Here is a 22077-nt window from a genome sequence, read left to right as displayed (position 1 = left end):
AGGAGGCAGTGAGGAAGGTAATCGGGCAGTCTGTACTGAGGCTGCCAGTACCCCTCTGACCTGTCTGACAACACAGCAGACAAGGCCTCGCAACAGCTGATGCGCCATCACATACTGAGAATGCACGGGACTCTGTCTGAATAGACTGCCCTACGTGTTGACCCTTAACATCTTTCCAACAGGGAATGTTATCTACAGACCTAGAAACTAAATGTAATCTTTGTGTTTCTCTGCCTCTAAAGGAAACAATCTGGATGGGGAACAAGGAAGTCAAGGCTCACTTTCCAAGTTGCCAGAAGTACAACCAGCAACAAAGACCTGCCCTTGGTGGATTCAACGTTTCACCAGCTAAGCTATCTGTCTGCAGATAGTTCCCAGGAATAGGAAGTAGGCTGTAGGGAAGAAAAGATTGAAACAAGGCATCACATATGATTGACTCTCCATATCCATGGGTTCATGTCTCTAGATTCAACCAAAAAAAAGGACAAGAAATATTCAAATCAGTATACTGGATCTGTACTAACCATGGTCTGTCTATACAGTGACTTCTAGGCCAGCCAGAGCTACACAGAGAAACCCTGTCTCAAAAAGCAAAAACAAAAAGAACATCATACAAATAAAATAGAGTAGGTTTTATTTTGAAATAGGGTTTTTCTATCCTGGACTTCTCTACATAGACTACATGGGCCTCAAACTCAAATAGATTCCCTGCCTCTGCCTCCCGAGTACTAGGATTAAATGCGTACACCAGCCAGGTGGTGGTGGCGCACGCCTTTAATCCCAGCACTCAGGAGGCAGAGGCAGGCGGATTTCTGAGTTCGAGGCCAGCCTGATCTACAGAGAGTTCCAGGACAGTCAGGGCTACACAGAGAAATCCTGTCTCGAAAAAACAAAAACAAAAACAAAAAAAACCAAAACAACAAAAAAAAGGCATGCACCATCTCACCGGGTCTGAAAGTAAAACTGTTCACACCTGGCTTTCTGTCCCTATCCATGGTCCCCAATATCCCCAGTTAGTTCTTTTCCTTGCTGGGACTCTACCGCAGTTTATTTAGCCATTCACCTATTAGAGGACCTCTCATTTATTCACAGTTTCTGGCTATTATCCAAAAAAGTAGCTATTAGTGTTTGGGACAAAGTCTTCATTTCTCCAGGATAAATCCCCAGGATGGAAACACTGAGTTACATGCTATGCTCTTCTAGAAAGCACTGTTTTTACCTTCTCATGGGCAAAGCATAAGTCACACAAGTGCCCCGCGTGGCATGGTCAACAGCATTTGGCAGAGTGACCACTTCCTATGCAATGCCCTGACAGGCAGCACTCGCCGAGGCTTTGTGTGCACTTCATGTGATAAACAACGCTATTTCCCTTTGTACTCACCTATCATCTGCCTTCTCAGAGAAACCTCTTTACCCTTTTGTTCCCTCCCACTTCCTTCTTTCTACACTGCCTCCCTCTCTCCCTCTCTCTATAGAGCAGCTTCACAGGTGTGACTAAAGTTGCACACCCAACACTTGTCTTGCCTTCTTCAATTCTATGGCACATGTGCTTTGCATCTATCTTCTACTCAGTAACTTCTTTCATAAATTTCTTTCTTAAAAATTGGGGGTAGGGCTTGTGAGCTGGCTCTATGCCTAAAAGCACTTGCTGCCCACCCCAAGGGCACTAGTCTGATCCCTAGGATCCACATGGTAGAATGAGTGGATTCCTGAGTTGCCCTCTGACATTGACAGATACCTCTGCTACACAAACAAGTAAAGAAGTGCTCTTTCATCACAGAGGTCTTTTGCCAGCAGAGTTTCTGATTTTGAAACAATCCAGCTCATAGGTTTTTCCTTTTCACATCTGATGTGTTTGACATCAAGTCTAAAAACTCACCTAGTCTGTATCCTGATCATTTTCTTCTGTTTTTATTTTGTTTTGTCCTTTTGGTTAAGACAGAGCCTTGCTATGCGGTCCTGGAAGTCACCATGTAGACCAGGCTGACCTAAACTCTGCTGTGACCTCCTCCATTCTCCTAATGCTGAGATTATAGGCAGGTGTCACCACATAAGGCTCCTGTTTAGGTTCCTTTTTCTAAAAGGTCTAGTTTTACATTTCATTCTATAGACCACTTTGAGTGACCTCCAAACCATTCTCAGCCCTCTATTTCCCTCTCAGCATAGACCTCTTTATTCCTTTTCAGGCTCTTTAGCCTTTCGGCTCTTCACAAAGGGCCTTCAAGTTTGTCCCTCTCAGGACAGACTACTAACCCCCTGGGATGTCCTTTGTCCACTGAAAATGTCTAGCTCTTTCTTCAGGCCTTGCTCTGACCCTTACTCAGATAGACAGTCCCCAAATAATACATCTCCACTTAATCCTTCAAGAGTCCTGATTCCTCCAGAATGGTTCAGCTTTCATTTCCTTCTATTTATTGGAACTGTAACTAATTAGTGTTTCCTGGGTGGTTAATAAGTCACTGAAGCCCACCTGGTGGAGGTCAGTTTGTCATTTGTCACCACTGCATGGTGGGTGACATGGTAATCACTAATCTCCACAATTAGTACACAGTAGCTGGTTAATAGTGGCGGCCATGACCATATGCATGAAGGAAGGAAGGTAACTACTAGTTGCCCAAGTGAGTTGAGTGAGGTTCAAGACTGCCCCTCTGTGGCCAAGATGAAGAACTGCAGCTTTGTCCACAGCCTCAAAGAGTCCAGTCTGCCCTTCCCCCAGGAACCTTCCTCAAACTCCTGGAATAGAATCTAAAAGATCAAGAGATCTCAGATATTTGCCATGCAAAATCTGTTCATTTTTCCAGAACTACAGCAGAGCTTCCTTCCTGTAAAGAAGCTAAAGACCAAGGCTTTGACATGGCTAGAGGCCTGTAGAAAGGATGACAAGAATCAGATGTGCTGTCTGTGACTTGTGCAGAAGATCCCGATCCCAATCCATTCAGGTCAGTCTTTTAAAAAAATTATTATTATTCTTTTTTTAAAAAAATTTTTATTAGATATTTTCTTCATTTACATTTCAAATACTATCCTGAAAGTTCCCGATACCCACCCCCCGCCATGCTCCCCTACCCACCAACTCCCACTTCTTGGCCCTGGTAGTCCCCTGTGATGGGGCATATAAAGTTTGCAAGACCAAGGGGCCTCTCTTCCCAATGATGGCCAACTAGGCCATTGAGGTCAGTCTTAATCCCCAAGGGTTTGAGGAAGAGTGAGAGAGAAAAACAAAGTAATGGCAGGTAGTAGAAAAAGTGCCAAGGCCATAGCTCCTGCCCAGGCCCCTGGCAAGGGCAGAGTTTGTATGTATGCCCACTCGACCATCCTGATTCTGGAGGGCCTGGGGATCCCTAAGGTATCAGCTTGGAGCAAGCACATCAAACAGTCCCACACAGCTTCCCTCAGAGGCTAAGGCTTCAGAGCTGATGCCAACAAGACCTACTTCTGTTGGGTCCTCCCTCTAAGCATTGTGTTGTGCCTCTTACAGGCACGCTGGGGGTCGCTCCCCAGATCAGCCAGCAGATCAGGAGTGCAGCAGATCAGCCAGAACACAGCGTCCTCGGACCGCCCACTGTCAACGCCCACCATCGCCCGGACCGCCCACCATCGCCCGGACCACCCACCACCGCGAGGACTGCCCACCATCGTGAGAACCACCGTGGCAACTTCAGAGGACTCAGGGGCATGCTGGGAACCCTTCCTTGTACTTAAGCTAGTCCGAACAATAAAGATTTGGGCCTTGATCAGAAGTCATTGCCAAGGCCTCCATGTTTCTTTTCGCAGCCCTGTTCTTTTTCAGGAGTTCCCGCTCTCCAGTTCGGATCCACAGTGTTTCTGCAGGCAGAACCACACATACTTCTTGCCATAAGATCCCACATGGCAAGTGGTTTGGGGGCGAAGGCAGAACCACAAAAAGAAGAAGCGCTCCCATAAAGCATTACCTTTGCATAATCTACATAATTTTAAACATGTGAACTGGACTAACCCAAGGTACTATGCTATCTGTACACGATTATTATTGTCTTTACTAAAAATAGAACTTCCAAAGTACATTGTGGCTTCTGGAAGGTCCTATGACTGTTTTCCTGTAGGAGAGGAGTCTGTGTAAAAAACCTGTGAATCAGGCTGCCCTTCAGTCTCTCAGAGTCCCTTTATTTTGACATATTTGGAAATCTTCCAGCTTGTGTCAGCAAGAATAGGTAAGAGAAAAATTTTCCATCTACACAGAAGTATAGAGACAAAGTGAATAGCAGTCTCAACACAGGGAACTCCCAAGGGGCACTGGTCTGAAAAATGAGTCTGAACGCTTAATGCAAGGCCTCCTGACAGGCCCACCAACACACCCCATGCAGAATCCCAGGATAGACAAGGCCTCTGCTTACTAGGTTTAATTTCCCTGACCCAAGACCAGGACCAGCCTTGACACCTGGGCCTCTGAATATGGTCCATGGAAAGAAATTGGGAAGGCTCCTATGGGAGTGCTTCCTTACCTCCTTCTTGAGTGGGGCCACATAGTCCCATGAGTTGGTGGCTGGGTCATAGCGCTCAACAGCACTCAGGTCATTGTGGTAGTCACGGCCTGCCACAGCATAGATGTACTTGCCCACTACACACACACACAGGTCTGCATGTTCTTGCTGCAAGGACTGGATCTGGAACCAGCGATTGTGTCTTGGATCATACCTTTGGAGGACATAAGGACAGTAAGTCACTGACTAGGAAAGCTACTTCCCCATTTCTTTGCTGCAGCCTGGTCTGAACATCCTCTATCTTGGCTCTTAGAACTTGCTGACCCAGAGCCATGACTGCAGATTCATGGAACACAGTATACTCACATGGTGGCCTGGAAATGTAGTAAGGAATCTCCCTTTCAGGTACAGCCTCTCTAGGGTTTGTATCTACCCAAATGTCCACCACAGGCTGCCCACAGGTGTTTCTAGAGCAATTTTCCTTTCACCTGTGTATAGGAAGCCAAAATTACAGCAGCTCATCTCAGTCTCCCCTAACACTGTATCATGTGAGGTCTATAAAGGTCATGCTGTGCACCATCATATCCTTATTCTTACTGATAGTAATAGGTTCCCCTAAGCCCTCTCATACATCTGAAATAACTGGACTGTTCCCTGATTGATGGCTTTCCTTTCTTCCCCAGCTAGGGAAGTTGTCTCCACCTCCAACCTCTCAGGGTATCCCTGCCAAAGTGGACATGTCAACCCTCACCTTAAACTCTGGTCACCAGAGATCAGAATCCTGAGATCCCAGGGACCCCACTAAAGGAAATGCAACCCACTAAAGGGAAAATCTGAGGCTGACTATGAAACCAGAGGACTCTGCGGGACCAGGAAGGCTGCTATGCTGAGGCTCACTGGGGAACCACGGCGGTGAACAGTGCAGGCAAGAGGAACATGGGACAGAGAAGAGTGCGAGGCAGGAAAGAAGAAACATTCCCCTTGGTAACCCCCTTGCTGAGAGTGGAACTTTCAAGCACTGTTACTATAGCTTGCTTTTCTGATAGCAGGCCACATTATATTACTCACAGAGAAAATATACTATCCCCAAGACACAGGTTTGTTTCCCTGACAACTGTAAAAAATCTAACTTCAAGTAACAAGAATCATCCAGCCTTGCAGAGAGCCAGTCCTGTCACTGCTGTCCAACCTCATTCAGTCCAGGATGTCCCTCCCTCCCTTTCCCATGTTTCTTGTCCACTGAACAATCCTCACCCAGGCGCTCTCAGCTCCCCAGCATACCATCACCTATTGGCCTCTATTGTATTTTAGATCAACGTGGCTGTTCACTAAACTATCCTCAACAGAGTCCTGTATTTCCCCATGTCCTTTTGTTCCCATCAAAACCCACCAGCAAAACCCATGCAGTCTTATACTCTGATGCCCAAACATCTGAGCCCACATGTGACTACCTCTATAACTTACGACCATCCTCATACCTTTTCCCTTTGCCACTCTAGGGACTAAGACTTGGCCACTGGATGCTAGGCAAGTGTTCTACTAACAAGTTACATTCCCAGCCTTTCCTTTTACTTTAAAATTTAAAAAGTATTTATTTATATATTTTATGTATATGAGTGTTCTATTTGCTTGTGTGTCTGCATGACAGAGAAAAGCATGAGACAGAAGAGGGCATCAGATCCTATTATAGAAGGTTGTGAGCCAATATATTGGTGCTAGGAACCAACCCTGAGGCCTTTGGAAGAGCAGTAAGTTTTCCTAAAAGCTGTGACATCTCTCTAGACCTACCTTTCCAATATTTTGAAACAGGGTCTCATGAAATTACCCTGGCAGGCTGAGACCCTTGCCACCTGCTGCCTTTCCTGCACAATGATCTTCTTTATGTATGGACATCCCCTTCTCCCTGTCCTCAGTTCAGCCATGTCAGAAGCTCTCCCTGCCACAGTGACACAGCTTTCCACCTGATTCTCTCTGTCTTAGGCTGAAATTCTTTGGACCTTGTGGCTTCAGGCTTAAGGAAACACACACACAAATAGGTTTCTAGATTTTATTCTGCCTTATCTATCTGTATCTGACTTCTTCCTCCCCACCCCTCACAATGTCTTGTTCCGAAACTAAGAACAGCCTTAAACTTGCTAAGTAGACCACAGGCCTTTAGCTCCCAATCCTCCTGCTGCCTTTGTCTTCCAAGCACTAGGATCACAGGTATCCATGACTGTGTTTAGGTAACCAAGCTCCTCTTTACTAGAATCATTTTCTAGTTTTTGTTTCTGTGTGTGTGTGTGTGTGTGTGTGTGTGTGTGAGAGAGAGAGAGAGAGAGAGTGAGTGTGTGTATGTGTGTATGTGTGTGTGTTCATGGGTGGGGAGGAGAGAAAGAGACAACACAAATACCATGGCATGCATGTAAGGATAGAGGTCATCTTTGTGAAGTCTATACTAAACCTTTGTATGGGTTCCTGGGATCGAATACAAATTGCCAATATTATGAGGCAAATGCCTTTACCCACTGAGCCTTAACACTGGCCTCTTGCGGTTTTTGTTTCTTTGTTTTTATACAGGGTCTCATGAAACCCAGGCTGGCCTTGCATTCCCTATGTAGCTTGCCCCTGCTGCCTCCTCCTTCCAAATACAGGGATTACAGGAGTGTACCTCACAGGTCTGATAAAATGGTTCAGTGAATAAGGGTGCTTTCTGCCAAGCCTGATGACTTGAATTCCACCCTGGCACCACCGTGGTGGAAGTAGAGAACAAACTTCTTATAAGTTGTTCTCGGGTCTCATGTGCTCTGATCTCATGCTCACACTAAATAGATATTTTAATAATGTTTTGTGTGTGCAGATATGTTCCTGTATGTGCCTGTAGACGACAAAGTTTAATACCAAGTATCTTCTACCACTTTCTACCTTATATTTTGAAATAGAGTCGCCAAATCTGGAGCTGTTTTGGCTTCACTGGCTGGCCAGCAGGCCCTCAGCATCCTCTTGTTTCTACTCCTGCTACATACTGGAAAACAGATGGGCACCAGAGATGTGAATGATCCTCAGGGCTGGAAAGCAAGCTCTTTACAGACTAAGCCATCTCTACAGCCCAAAATTCAGTATCATGTGTAATTCATCTAACACTGCTATGGACTGAATGCCTGTGTCCCAAAAACCACCCCTGTGAAATCCCTGACATCACCCTGACAGTGCTCTGGGACTTACTCTGGTCCTAAGGATGAAGCCCAAGATAGAATTAGAGTCTATTAAGAAAAACAGACAAGAGGTTGGGGGTTTAGCTCAGTGGTAGAGTGCTTGCCTAGCAAGCACAAGGCCCTGGGTCTGGTCCTCAGCTCTGGGAAAAAAGAAAAGAAAGAAAAACCAGACGAATGCAGTGGTGGAGCACGCCTTTAATCCCAGCACTTGGGAGGCAGAGGCAGGTGGATTTCTGAGTTCAAGGTCAGCCTGGTCTACAGAGTGAGTTCCAGGACAGCCAAGAGCCCACAGAGAAACCCTGTCTTGAAGAGCACTAGAAAGAAGGAAGAAGGGGAAAAGAGGAAGACATGAGACAGTCTGTCTACTATGTGAGGTCACAGCAAGAAAGGGTCCTTACCAGACTCAATCAGCTGACATTCCAGATCAAGATTATGAGAAACAGGTGTTTGATACTTAAGCCACCTACTCTGTAGTATTTGTTATAGCAGTCAAAGTTTTCTAAGATAATAATTTTAATTCACCTATTTGAATTGCCAAACTATAATAAATTGATATTATAAATATCAAACATGTTCTAGGTCTTTGCCAAATTTAGCAAGTTGTTTTTTTCTTCTGTATTTCCATTACTGCTCGTGATGTGATGGGTATACACTGAAGAACCAAGGGTTAAACTTAGAGCTCTGTGCAAGCCATCAGAGTTCTATTCTTGACCTTATCATCCCCAGCCCTCAATTCTCCTTTTGTTGGAAATAAGGTCTCACTGTGCAGTCTCTGTCCCCTAGGACTGTGGTTAAAGGTAAGAACCACATTTGGCTTCTAGCCTTCTTCTCACTATTTTGTGACAGTGCCTGACTACATTGTCCAGGCAGAATCTTCCTGCCTCAGCCTCTTAAAGAGCGGGGATGATAGGCCCAACTATTACTGTTTTAAAGTCTACTAGAATTTTAAAGGTACATGCAAATGCTTAGGAGAAAAACCGAAAATACTACTTTAATTTATCCAGCTACAGCTATGAAAAAAGTACAAAGAATGGCATGGGTAACTCCTATGGTTTGGAAGAATGTCCTCTAAAGGTCTGTATATAAAGGCCTTGTGCTGCCTAGATTTATGTCAATGACACAAGGTGAGTCATCAGAGAAGCCTCAATTGAAAAAAATGCCTTCATAGGATCAGGCTGTAGGCAAACCCATAGGGCATTTTCCTAATTAGTGTTTGATGTGAGAGGACCCAGCTCATCCTGCATGGGGTTGCCCCTGGGCTGGTTGTCCTGGTTTCCGTAAATCAGGCTGAGAAAACCGAAGAAGACAAGCTAGTAAGCAGTACCCCTTCATAGCCTCTAAATCACTTCCTGGCTCCAGGTTCCTTCCCTGTTTGAATTCCTACTCTCACTGCTTTTGATGATGAACTGTTATATGGAACTGTGAGTGAAATAAACCCTTTGCTTTTATATATGGTGTTTCATCACAGCAATAGTAACCCTAAGATAGGCCTGATCTTCAGGGTGACCGTCTGGGGAGGATCACTGGGAACCACACTCAAAGGATAGTGAAACCTATTATAACCGCACATACTTCCTATTGTAGCACCAGGGAAGCAGAGGCAGAGCATCAAAGCCAACCTGGTCTATGTAGAGTTCTGGGCCAGCCAGGACTGTAGAATAAGACAATCAACACCCTACCACCCACCACCCACCACCCACCCCTCATTTTTGGTATCTCGAGACAGGATTTCTTGGTGTAAGCCTGGCTTTTCTGGAACTCACTCTGCAGACCAGGCTGGCCTCAAACTCAAGAGCTCTACCTGCCATTGCCTCTTGAATGCTGGGATTAAAGGAGTGTACCACTATCACACCACCACCCTGCTTTTTCTCCTTTCTTTCTTTTCTTTTCTTTTTTCTTTTCTTTTGTTAAGATCCTGTCTTTAAACAACATCATGTGACTCTGGGTCCCTGCTCTCTCTCCTGTGTCCAGGAGCACAGTGTGACAACAGGTTCAGTGCTCTCTCCACTACCATCTACCCTCACAGGGGACAAACCAGTGGGTATACCCCAAAGTATGCAGTAAATAAATGTTTTCTCTTTATCAACTAATTACTTTAGATATTTTATAGTAGTGATACAAAGCCAATACACTTGCATATATGAATTCAAAGAAAGAAAATAAAAGAACCAGTGGAATTAAAGACAAAATTAATTTGCTTCACAAGACAATTTCTTACAGTTTCAATATCAGAGTTCTAGTACATACCTGCTAAGCACTATGTCCTCAGATTGTAAAACCTTATTTACTGTAAAATATTGTTTTCTTATATTCTAAGAGCTTACAGATTTCAATCTGTCAAACTATGAATAGAAAGAAAGAAAGAAAGAAAGAAAGAAAGAAAGAAAGAAAGAAAGAAAGAAAGAAAGAAAGAAAGAAAGAAAGAAAGAAACAAACTCAGAAAAATCTATTTCAGGGATTCAGCCACTGTGATTTTCTGGCAGAATGACCATGGATTTAAGGTCATCCTCACTATTCAACTAGTGCCAAGTTTTACCAAAAACAAAACCAAAACCACACAAGTGTGCTGGGGTGGAGGTGGAATCCAGGGCCTTATGCATGCTAGGGAAGCATTTGATGCTGAGCTGCACCCTCAGCTTTGTAAGGTTTGAGATGACTGGGAAGTAAACAAAGCTTCCAGTTGGTAGAGATGATAGACATGCTAGTCAGCTGGCAGGCAGGACCCGGCCCTACAGCAAACTTGTAAATTTCTGTTCCTTTGATCCCACCTGCCATGATCCAAGTTCAGCTCCCAGCTGTCAGTGCTCTGGAGAGATCTGCTTTGCAGCTCTGAATAGCTAAGGCAGGGCAGTCTGGCCTTAATACCACAGCTAGAAGCAGAGCCCTGCAAGAAAGATGCTTGCAGGTTTGACCTGAGGGAAGCCAAATTCAGCCATGCTCACAGGAGACAGTATTCAGTTAGAAAGGAAGTGAGTCATTTCCTTCTTCCTGAACTCTGCCATTCCAACCATCTAATCATTATAGGTAAGTTTAAGTCTCATCAGTTTACCAAAGGTGACTGCTTCCTAGGGCCAGAGAACAATAAGGACCAAGAAATGCCTGTTTTCTTCTTGGTGAGTATCACTGTGCTTGCTTGATTCATGTGCCAGGAACAGAGCAGAATCCAGCCTCACCCTTATAGCCAAAAAACAGAACTTGTGTATCAAAGTGAACTGCATCAACACCCACCCAAGAGCTGCTCTCTAAAACATCATCTTAGCTTGTGGTGGGCACCAGGGATGGCAGGGGTTCCCACATACACCAAGGTATGATGAAGATACCCCTTAAAGTCCATTGGTAGCTGGAGACTTAAACTAATGTCTCGTGTTCTGTCCAAAGACATGGATCTCTGGGATCACAGCTAGAAGCAACTTGCATACCAACACCGTCCACAAAACCCCCTCAGGAAAAATTGCCTCCTCACAGAGTATCTATTGAGTACATGCTCATCTGACTACAGGCCCGAGGGGAATTTAGTGAAGGCTCAATGATGCTTACTGGTCCTTCCCACTCCTCTGTACTCAGATGTGGGCTCCAGCAGGCAGCATCTGGAAGACATCCTGGCTGGTAATTTGGAGAGAAAGAGCGGAGGAGACCAGCATGGAAATTGAAAAGAGATACTGAAGAGGTAGACTGAGGATAGCAGGAGCAGCTGCCCCAGCCCCTTACTGAGCAATAACGCATGCTCCCTGAGCACTGGCAGCCAGAGTGACCTTCTGCAGACAACGAGGCTGTGTTTCAGGGTGACTGAGTTTCTGGATAGCAGGGTCAGAGGGCAAGAAAGCAATTCTGATGCCCTTTTCCTTATTTCACTGTGGTCCACTTTGTCTGGATTCATCTGGACTTCACTACATGACACAGGTATACCCCAGAAAAGCTGTACCATTCATATAAAAGGCAGATGCAGGAACCAGGTCTGTAGTGATGTGCCCTTGATAACATGTACCCTGAACAGCCCGCATAACCCACAATTCCTGCACCATGGAGTTGTCTAACAATAGAGGCAATGATGATAAGTGCCCTTTCGTACCTCCAGCATCGGGACTCAGCTCGAAATCCTTGGACATTATTGTCCCCTCCAATTAAGTACACGAAGTTGTTGAGCACTGCAATGCCCTGATTGGACATTCGAGGCGCCAGAGAGGCAGTGAAGTGTTTCCACTCTCCCAGTAGAGGATTCAGGTACTTGGCCTGGTCACTGAGGATTGTAGATGGTGTGGAGTGAATGCCCCCAAAGCCCACAACACACTGGAAGTCCGAGCGAAGCTCTGTCTGTGGGCCCTGAAGGCTGGGCTGCAGGCTCTCATTCCGGTGGTACATAAGGGCACTGGCCACCGTGTCCCTCAGTGGGCTAGGACCAAGCTTGTCATGCAGCCGCTGAAGGACCTCAGCTTCCATCAGGGGAAAACGCACAGTCTCTAGGAGCTTGGGGGGCTCATGCAGTGAGATCTGGTCAGCCTGCACCTGCTCTAGGGAGTAATGGTAGAGCAGGGCCCCTTCATACACTTCAGTCTCACAGGAAACCTCCAGGCGATTGCTGCTGAGGAGAGAGTAAACCTTCTCCAAGGGAAGCTGGCGGTACTTGTCAGTTCTTGAGAAGGCCACAAAGTTTTTGAGGATGTAGGTATCTAGCTGTTGGGTGAGATGGTTCAAGTCAAAGAGGTCTGCCAGGTGGTAGACATCAAGGATGTTCTCCTCATCAACCCAAGACATGAGGAAATCACAGCAGAAGTGGATAATTTCCGGGATCTGTAAAAAGAAGGATGCCCACTCAAGGCTGAGCTGGAGGACTGCACCTGAGTATGACAGACGGGATGACAGCAGAAGTAAGACATACAGAGCTGGCTGTCCCTGTAGCTGGCCTTCTGGGACTGGGAGAAGAAAAGTGGAATCTTTCCTCATCCGACCCCAACCTTTTCTGACAAAAAACTGGAACTTTCTGCCGGCTTAGTTTAAAACCTGCTGTGGTAACACAGGGCATGTTCCTAACCCTTCAGAGCCTCAATCCCCACTTACAGACAAGGGAAAAGTAGTGAGGAACAGCCTGATGACAAGTACAAACACCACTCAGCACACAGGACTTCTGACACCTATCACCTACTTTTAGGTCAAAAGTCTGAGTGCAAAGGAAGCAGATGCCACAGACTAGAAGGAACCTGTGGCCACTCCCCACCTTGGCACGCTAGAAGAGCCAAGGTGCTGCGACCAATAGTATACCTGGCTCTTTTCTTCTGTAAAATTGCTCTGAACAACCACATTAGCTGGAACTGCAGAGCAGGCCCCACCATTGCCACTTAACACCACACACAGAACTGTCATCAAGTTATCTCCAGACATTCACCAGCACCAATACCAAGACCCTGAGTCAGAATTCTTCAGAAGCTGTGAAACCATCCTGGGCTTCAGCCTAAGCTGAGACACCCACTCTACCCCTGGGGGTACAAGATTCCCAGGGGACAGCAGTACCTGTCCCTAGCCGCACAGCACTGGAAGGAGGAAAAGCAGGGCATAGAGGCACTGAGGAAGGAGGAAGCTAAGAATCAGGCAACAGAGCCCTGAAGGCTCTTCAAAGACACCGCAGACTTGACAGGCAAAGCAGGACAAAGACAAAAGGAAAGCTTCCTGCATAGCAAACTAGCTAAGCTAAAGTCCTTCACTTTTAAATAAGATCTTACTAAGTAGCCCATGCTGGCCTCAAACTCACAGCAGCTTGTCTCAGCCTCCCAAGTGCTGGGATTAAACACACATACCACTACTTCTAATATAGTTTTTAGGAAAACAAGATTTTGGAGTCTCACCAAAAATAGAAATACAGGTGGTGGCTCTCTTTACAGGTTCTTCTTCAGAGGGTAAAACTGCCTACAGACTATATATACATTGTTGTTTGAGATAAAGTCTTGCTATGTAGAGTCCAAGCTGTCCTCAAACTCACTGTATGTATCAACCCAGCCCAAGACTGTGCAGATGATATCTCCTGCCTCCAAGTATCCATCACCACACCAGTTTTTGTTGTTGTTTTTGATTTTTTTGTAGCCCTGTCTGTTCTGAAACGTATTCTGCAGACTGGGCTGATCTTGAACTCATAGATCCCGCCTGTCTCTGCCTCCCAAGTGCTAAGATTAAAGGTGTATTCCTCCATACCCAGCTTTAGCGCATCCATTTATACAGGACTGTATAACAACTATTTGTGTAGCACTTAACTGATATGGTATTACAGCAATCTTGAGATGATCTAAGGCATAAAAGGAGAATGTAGGTAAGTTACACACCAACTGATACTCCACTTTACAGAAGGCCTATAGACCTTTGAACTCTGATATCCACAGGGAGCCCTAGAACCATTTCTCTAAGGGAACCACAAGATACCTATCTGATTCAACTAGTATCACCAACAAATTAACAACTATATACAGAGAAATTCTGCTAATATTTGAAGTCTATTAACATATGTTTAGAATTTAAAAAAAAAAGACAACTCATATTAACTTGCCAGATAATATAATACAGGCTGAATAGATACCTACAAACAAACAGAGAAATGCATACCCAATTGTTGGATTCTCCAGGTTCTCTGTGGTGCCTGGACATCTTCATTTGCCATTGTTTAATTCCCTATCCAGTTCCTCTAGTCCTCCTCTTTTCCCTAAAATACTACTTCCAACTAAAGGGCCTGAGCTCTGAAGACAAGGCAAAATGTGAGAGTCAATGGACCTGACTGGGAATGAGCAGTGCCACCCTAGAAATAACCCACCCCTTACACAAAGATCCCTTGCAGTGGGGACTCCCAAACACACACAGCTGAGGGTCATCTAGTATAGGATCCCAACCAGACAGACTCAGAATGGAACATACTTTCCTAGAGCAACCCAACAAGGCTGATTCTGCTAGGATTCAGATCCACGTCTCTAGGGGCACTGAGAAGGTCTATTTCGGGATGTAGCAAATGGGGCCAAACCATCAGCTGTAGTGGTCAAACTTGATTTGCAGATTCCACCAAGTTCTATCAACTAAAACTTGATACACAGCAATATTGCACATGGTCAGACTGTTGCAGTAATGCCCTCGCTCAACACCCCCTCCTCCCTGATTGGCCTATTATTGCAATTGATGGTTGAGGGCCATCCTCCCTCACCATGCTGGTTTGATATTAGCTTATTACCCAATGGGTCCCAGTCTCACCTTCCCACTCACAGGCCTTCTGTGGGACTGAGTACTGTGTCCTCCCCTTGAAGAAGCTGTTGGGACCCTCTCTCTAACTTCTTTGCTAAACTCAGGTGGGGAGATTGGGGTGTCTTCATTAGCCACTCTCTGCCCCTTCAGCTCTAGAGTAGCTGAGCTTATGCACTAGACAGCTTCCTGGGGCCACTTCCCCTGCCCTGCTGCTCCCATAGACCTCCTGGTTCTTTAGTTGGGGGGAACCACCAGGGTTCTTCTTTCTCCTTGTCTTTCCTGCTCCTTATAGCTGCTTTCCCTAAAAGTTAGTTTTTAATTCTGAACTTTTTATTTAAGGGGAAAAAAATGAAAGAAACCTCTAAGTAAAGTATATTTTACATATTTTAAAAAAAATTTTTTTACAAGATTTTATTTGTATGAGTGCTTGCCTGCAAAAGAACGTAGGTTCAGTTCCCAGGACCCACATGGGTTCACAACCATCCCTAACTCCAACTCTAGGGGATCTATCTGATGCCTTTTCCTGATATCTTTAGGAACAAGGCACACACGTGGTACAGGCAAAACACTCATACACATAAAATAAACCTAAAAAACCTTTATTTTTATTTTTTATTTTTGGTTTTAAAAAGATTAGTTACTGTTCTTACAAAGGACTTGGGGCTTGGGTTTTACCACCCACATGGAAGCTATCAACATTTGTAAACCTCAGTTCCAGAATCATATTCTTCTTATCTCTGTCAGAACCAGACATGCATGTTCACATACATACATACAAGCAAAGCATAAAACATACAAAAAAATACAAATAAAGAGAGAAAAGGGACCATGCACTATGGTTCTCAGCTGGCTGAGGCCAGATTGTGAATTTAAGGCCTGTGTGTAATACAGTAAGTCTGCCTATAAAAATAAAGTAAGAGAGAAGAGTGGACAACCACCGCTGATGGGCAGGAAAGTTTGTGTGTACTGCAGGGCACGGGATTTTCAAAGTCACTAGACATCACAGAACACGGGCCACCACAAACATCATCCTCCAGTTGGACAACTTGTAGTTTCGTTTTGTTTTTCATACAGGAAAACCAGGCCAGAGGAAGGAAGCAGCAAAGAAGGAAAGGACAAACTAGGAATGGTTGTTTATGCCTGTAATCCCAGCACTCTGGAGGCTGAGGCAGGACAGGACTGCCATGAGATTAGGCATCCTAAGCTACATACACTCGAGGCCAGACTGGGCGATCGTGAGTTTATCTCAAAAACTGAAAGAAAAGATGGGGTTAGAGAGGTGGCTCAGTGTTCGGAGCACTGGCTGCTACAGAAGACTCTGGTTTGAGTCCCAACAACTACATAGCGGATCATAATCATCTGTAACCCGTGTTTCAGGGGACCAATGTCTCCTGGCCTCCACAGGCACTGTACACATGTGACACATGGACAGGCATATAGGAAAACACCCTACACATAAAGTAAAATAAAATAAAATAAAATAAAAAAAGGAATCCTAAAACAGGGTGAGGATGATGAGACAGTTGCACAGTTAAAAGTACATGGTACTCCTGAAGAAGACCTAGTTCAAATCCAGCACCCACAAGGTGGCTCACAACCATCCCTATCTCCAGTACTATTAGACCTGATGCCCTCTTCTGATATTGCAGACATATATATACATGCAGGCAAAATGCTTATACACATAAATAATGAAATCATTTTTTTTAAGTAAAAAAGAGTCAAGAGAAGAGGAGGGCAAGCCAGGGAATTTGGGGACACTTTGCTTTAGTTCCCAAGGCTCAACAGCAAGGTGCCCTCCCTGTTCCATAATGTTCCTTATTACTTGGCATTCCTGCCCCCTTGACCTACCTCATACCAGCAGTCATCACAGGTACCTGGGGAAGCCCCCCTAGGTCTCAGTCTTCTTGATCAACAAGGCAGCTCTCACCTGAAGCTGGCAGGCAGCAACCAGGGTCTCCTGCACATTGCCTAGGCTGAGCTCGAGCTCAGACGTGTAGATGAAGTGCAGGATCTGGCACATGGCATTGTAAGACACGCCATGGATCAAGACCTCTTCCTGCTCCATCTCCTTCAATCCCCCAGCAAACATTCCTCTGTAAGGCAAAGAGACAAGGCACTGAGAGTTACTCAGTCCAAAACTTGAATGTAAGCCACAAAAAACATTCAGAAGGAACCAAGAGTCAGTGGTGGGGCTGCATGTGGGAACATTGATTGCTCTGTGCTCTGAATACACAGTCTGAAAAGAGGAGTGAGTCTATGGAAGGAGCCTGATCAAGCTCAGCACCCCTCCTGGAAATCACGTGGCTCCCTTTCCACGGTCCCAGGAACCCTATACTCACTTTCTGGGAGCAGGCCAGTACCTAGTTTGCATGTTGCATCATCTACTGGTCCTGTTCTCAGCTCAGACAGCAATAATTAAAATTCATTCCCAACAACTGCACAGTGGCTCACAATCATCTATAGTGTACTCTAATGCTCTCTTCTGGCATGCGGGTATTCATGCAGATAGAGCACTCGTATATTAAAAACAAACAAACAATGAATTATGTACACATAAGACCAGATTATTCGAAATCTTGAGTTTACCAGCTAAAGGCCTGCTGACTGATTCTAGGAGGACATAAGGCCCTTTGCTGGGCAAAGCAGTTAGGCAGATAAAGGAAACTTCAATAGGAACTGGCTTAAGCAAAACAGTTGGGGGTACTGCCATGTCACATTAAGATACTCAAGTAGAGACACTGATCAAGTATTACAAGGTAAGAGGTCAATGTCCAGGACCAAACATGTTTTTATTACTGTACACTATAAGTTCTGAGCCTACTTACAGGTTTAAAAACCTACTAAAACCCCACCATCCCTGAGCCCACAAACCCACCAATCTCTGAGCACAAAGTTCCACCAATCCCCAGGCTTGGCTTGAAATTGCACCAGTCCTCACCCTAGAAAACTTCTCTCCCCCCCCCCAAACTCTATATAAACCTGTCTTCTGCTCAGTTCCCTGATGCTTCCCCCCTTAGCAGAGGCAGCCACCATTTTGTGTCTCTTCCAATGAATCTCTTGTGTGAGGTTTGTGAAATAGTGTGACTTTGTGGTATTCCTTGGTTCAGGACTGCCAGGATCCTTTTCCATTCAGAGCCTTGACACTTATAATTACTATCACCATCATTATATTGTTTTGTGTTGCTAGAGTAGGACAGAAGTTTCCTACTACTGAGCTATACCTCCAGCCCTAAAATGGAAGACTAAATATCTCAAACAGCAATTTTGAGAACTACTTTGACCTTTCACCTATATTTTAACAATGTAACAGACAGACTTAAAGCTACAGACTTAAAGATTTAAGACCTGATAATATTACTCTGCTACAATGTGTTTCCAACTAGAAACAGTCAAAATCAGAAGTTTGAGATTGCCTGCCTGTGGCGGTGCACACTTTTGTTCACAGCACTTGGCAGAAGAGGCATATGGTTCTCACAATTGGAGGCAGCCTGGTCTCCAATTCAGAGCTACAATTCAGCCAGGGCTACAAAGAGAAACCCTGTCTTAGAAAAACAAACAAGGGCTGGTGAGATGGCTCAGTGGTTTAGAGCACCCGACTGCTCTTCTGAAGGTCCAGAGTTCAAATCCCAGCAACCACATGGTGGCTCATAACCATCCGTAACAAGATCTGACTCTCTCTTCTGGAGTGTCTGAAGACAGCTNTAAGAAAGAAAGAAAGAAAGAAAGAAAGAAAGAAAGAAAGAAAGAAAGAAAGAAAGAAAGAAAGAAAGAAAGAAAGAAAGAAAGAAAGAAAGAAAGGAAAAGAAAAACAAACAAAACAAAACTCAACACCGAGAACTTGAGATGGCAATGATATACATTTTAAAGGTATATTTTGTACACCAGTGGTGGTAGAGGAGTCAGGGCACACCTTTAGTCCCAGCACTTGGAAGGCAGATGCAGGAGGATCTCTGAGTTTGAAGCCAGCCTGGTCCAAGATTCATGACATCCAGACAAAGAAACCCTGTCTCTTAAGGAAAAACTGCAACAAAAACAAACAAAAAAAGGTGTCTTCTGGACCGGCAGTGGTGGTGCACGCCTTTAATTCCAGCACTTAGGAGGCAGAGGCAGGCAGATTTTTGAGTTCAAGGCCAGCCTGATCTACAGAATAAGTTCCAGGATAGCCAGGGCTACACAGAGAAACCATTTTGAAAAACTGAAAAAAAAAAAAAAAAGGGTCTTCTGATGGGTGGGCAGTCTGAAATATTTCAATATTTATTAATATTGTTTTGTGGTCCTTGTGTTATAATCATGTGACAATAAAGTCTGATTTTTTTTTTTTTTTTAAAGATCTGAGCCAAGTACGGCAGTGCATGCCTTCCACCCCAGTACTTGGGAGGCAGCCTAGTCTACATTCCACTTATAGGCTGGTCAAATGACTCAGTGAGACCCAGTTCCCAAAAATTAACTAGTTAATTAATTAATTAAAATCTATAAAAAGTTGTGCTGAAATCTCTCTAGCACTTGTCTTCTAGCCTAAGGTTGGCTTGTACTTCTAAACCCCCAAGGTCACCTCAGGGGCAGGAGAACTCTGCATTTTATTTTGCTTTTATTCAGACACATCTGTGTAAGCTTAGCTTTTTCAAATCCTACTTTTAATATGGGTTCTTAAATGCTTTAACCTCCCTTCTACTCCATCACCCACCAGAACTAGTGGGAAAGAAAGATTATTAGGATATGGGGGAAGTGGACCTGTTTAGAAATTGTTCTTGGGAGCAAATCCAGTCTGCTTTGTCAGGAAATCAGTTCAGTTCACAGGATTTGGCGGCAGCAGCTCGATCCACTCACAAATACTTCACGAACATACTAGAAGTCCAGTTCAGTAGTGTCAGGATAGCAAACATGATTCAGCAGCAGTAGCATGACCTAGCAGAAACAGCTAGGCTGCCAAATTGGCACGAGTCAGCAGGAGCAACCAGGACCAACAGGGACACCAGGAGTTCTCTTCTGTGCCTCTCTCAACGAAGCAAGACTAGCAAAAATGAGTTGCAAAGCCAGCTCTGCAAGCCAGCCTCTGTCACTGTCTGTTGAGTCCTATTTATATACCCTCCAAATATCACACATCCTTCCTGGGTCTTGCCTCAGCACGTGAGCATGTCTTAGCAAAACTCCATGGGAGTCTGCATCAGCTGACATCTCTCTGCCAATCGGCCTGAGTCTGAGGAAGCCACCAGAACACTACCAGAAGGTTTTTTGGTGTGTTTTTTTCTGTGAAGTCACTGCAAATGGAGCTCAGCTACACAATGTAAGGTGAACCAATACATGTGTATAGTAATGAAGAAAAGAATCCCTCTTCACATGTCCTTTCACATGCTTGGTTTAGCAAATCATCCTTTCACCTGTGTGTGCTTCAGGAAAACACCCCTTCATATGTTTGCCCCAGCAAAACACCATCTGACAGAACCGACTTTCCAAAGAAACCATAAGTTTCCACTTCACATCTGGGAAATCAATTCTTACATATCATTGTCCAGCAAAGTGATTCTCAACCTTCCTAATGTTACGGGTGACCCTTTAATACAGTTCTTTGTGTTGTGGTAACCTGCAACCGTAAAATTATTTTGCTACTTCATACTGTAATTTTGCTACTTTTGGAATCATAATGTAAGTGTCTGATATGCAGGGTGGTCTTAGGTGACCCCTATAAAAGGGTTGTTTGACTCCAAGGGGGTTGGGACCCACAGGTTGAGAGTGGTCTAGCAGGCTAGAAACAGCCTTTCCAGGAGGGAGAGAAAGCTCTTGCAAGATTCTCCACTGCACCTCCCCCAGCTTTTAGAAGCAGTAAACACGGGCTTCCCAAGGAGATTTTGACAGATTAACCTTTAAGAGAGGATGCTGTTAGACTATTGGAGCAGCCTAAAAAGTTGTTCAGAGTCTAGAACTACAGCTTTAGGAGCAATCGCCCATGTTAGGGTGGGCTTTTCAGTGATGCAGCAGCATTTGAGTCATCCTCACTCTTGTAAAGTCTTCCAACAGTGATTAAATACATTTAGGTTTAATTCCCACAACGGATATGTTACATTGTATCTGACAGGTTTAATTTCCACAAATATGGATGCTAGGCCCAAAAGTTAACATATATTCCCAACTGAATAGTCTCATCAACCTGATCTTTTTTTTTTTTTTTTAAAGATTTATTTATTTATTTATTTATTTATTTATTTATTATATGTAAGTACACTGTAGCTGACTTCAGACACTCCAGAAGAGGGCATCAGATCTTGTTACAGATGGTTGTGAGCCACCATATGGTTGCTGGGATTTGAACTCCGGACCTTTGGAAGAGCAGTCGGTGCTCTTACCCGCTGAGCCATCTCACCAGCCCCCCAACCTGATCTTCTTATATCACCCTCATAGTGGAGTCAGGAGCCTTGCCCCCAACACCATCCACAAGTATACTAAGAGCTAGGAAATACTTGCTCTAACTCTACCACCAGGAGAAGAAATGTTTTATAAATGGAATAGAAAAATCTTATCACATTGATAAAGCCATTCCAATAGTCATTTTGAACCTAGAATTATGCTACTTTTCTACTATAAACTCTTATCTGAGAAGAGAAGGGTCCTTTCAGAGATGAGTTAAACTTCCTCCCAGCCTTTAATGAAGATCTGAACATGCAGAAATTTGGCAGATTTTTGTTTTGTTTTAGTCAAGATCTCTTTATGTAGCTCTGGCAATGCTGGAATTCACTCTGTAGACCGTGTGTCCTTGAAGTCACAGAGATCTGCCTGCCTCTGCCTCTTGAGTGCTGGGTTTAAAGGCATGCAACACGATGCCTAGCTGTGAAAATTTGTCGGGGGTTTTTGTTTTGTTTTGTTTTGTTGTTTTGTTTGTGTATGCCAACTTAAACTATGTAGTTCAGGTAAATGCTAGGACTATAGGTTGTGCAGTACCATGTCTAGCTGTCTAACTAAATTTAATCAAATGTATCAATTTCAATTCTTGTCTCAGTATTTTGTGTCAAACTTAGAATGACCTTTTCCTTCTGAGTTTATATTAGAAAATACTTCTCTGTATTTGCCCCTAGTTTGCTATTTAATGTTAAAAAAACTTAGGTTTGAAGGATAAAGAGATGGTGTAGCTGAGTGGTGGTGGTGCATGCCTTTAATGCCAGCACTTGGGAGGCAGAGGCAAGCGGATTTCTGAGTTCAAGGCCAGTCTGGTCTACAGA

The 22077-nt window shown here is 44.4% G+C and overlaps 1 protein-coding gene across 1 annotated transcript in view; it reads right to left on the bottom strand.

The window, feature by feature from the left end:
- Positions 1 to 22077, bottom strand: part of Klhl22 (kelch like family member 22) — a 33067-nt gene that overhangs the window by 4349 nt on the left and 6641 nt on the right. The window contains exons 3-5 of the mRNA XM_021209671.2: positions 16794 to 16959; positions 11724 to 12442; positions 4482 to 4674 (exon numbers count right to left, since the gene is read on the bottom strand). Coding sequence (XP_021065330.1) covers positions 4482 to 4674; positions 11724 to 12442; positions 16794 to 16959 — 1078 coding nt within the window. The remainder of the gene's footprint in view (positions 1 to 4481; positions 4675 to 11723; positions 12443 to 16793; positions 16960 to 22077) is intronic.

Source organism: Mus pahari, chromosome 12, assembly GCF_900095145.1.
Source record: "Mus pahari chromosome 12, PAHARI_EIJ_v1.1, whole genome shotgun sequence".
In the NCBI taxonomy this organism is placed as follows: Eukaryota; Metazoa; Chordata; class Mammalia; order Rodentia; family Muridae; genus Mus; species Mus pahari.
This window is presented reverse-complemented; position numbering and strand designations above follow the sequence as displayed.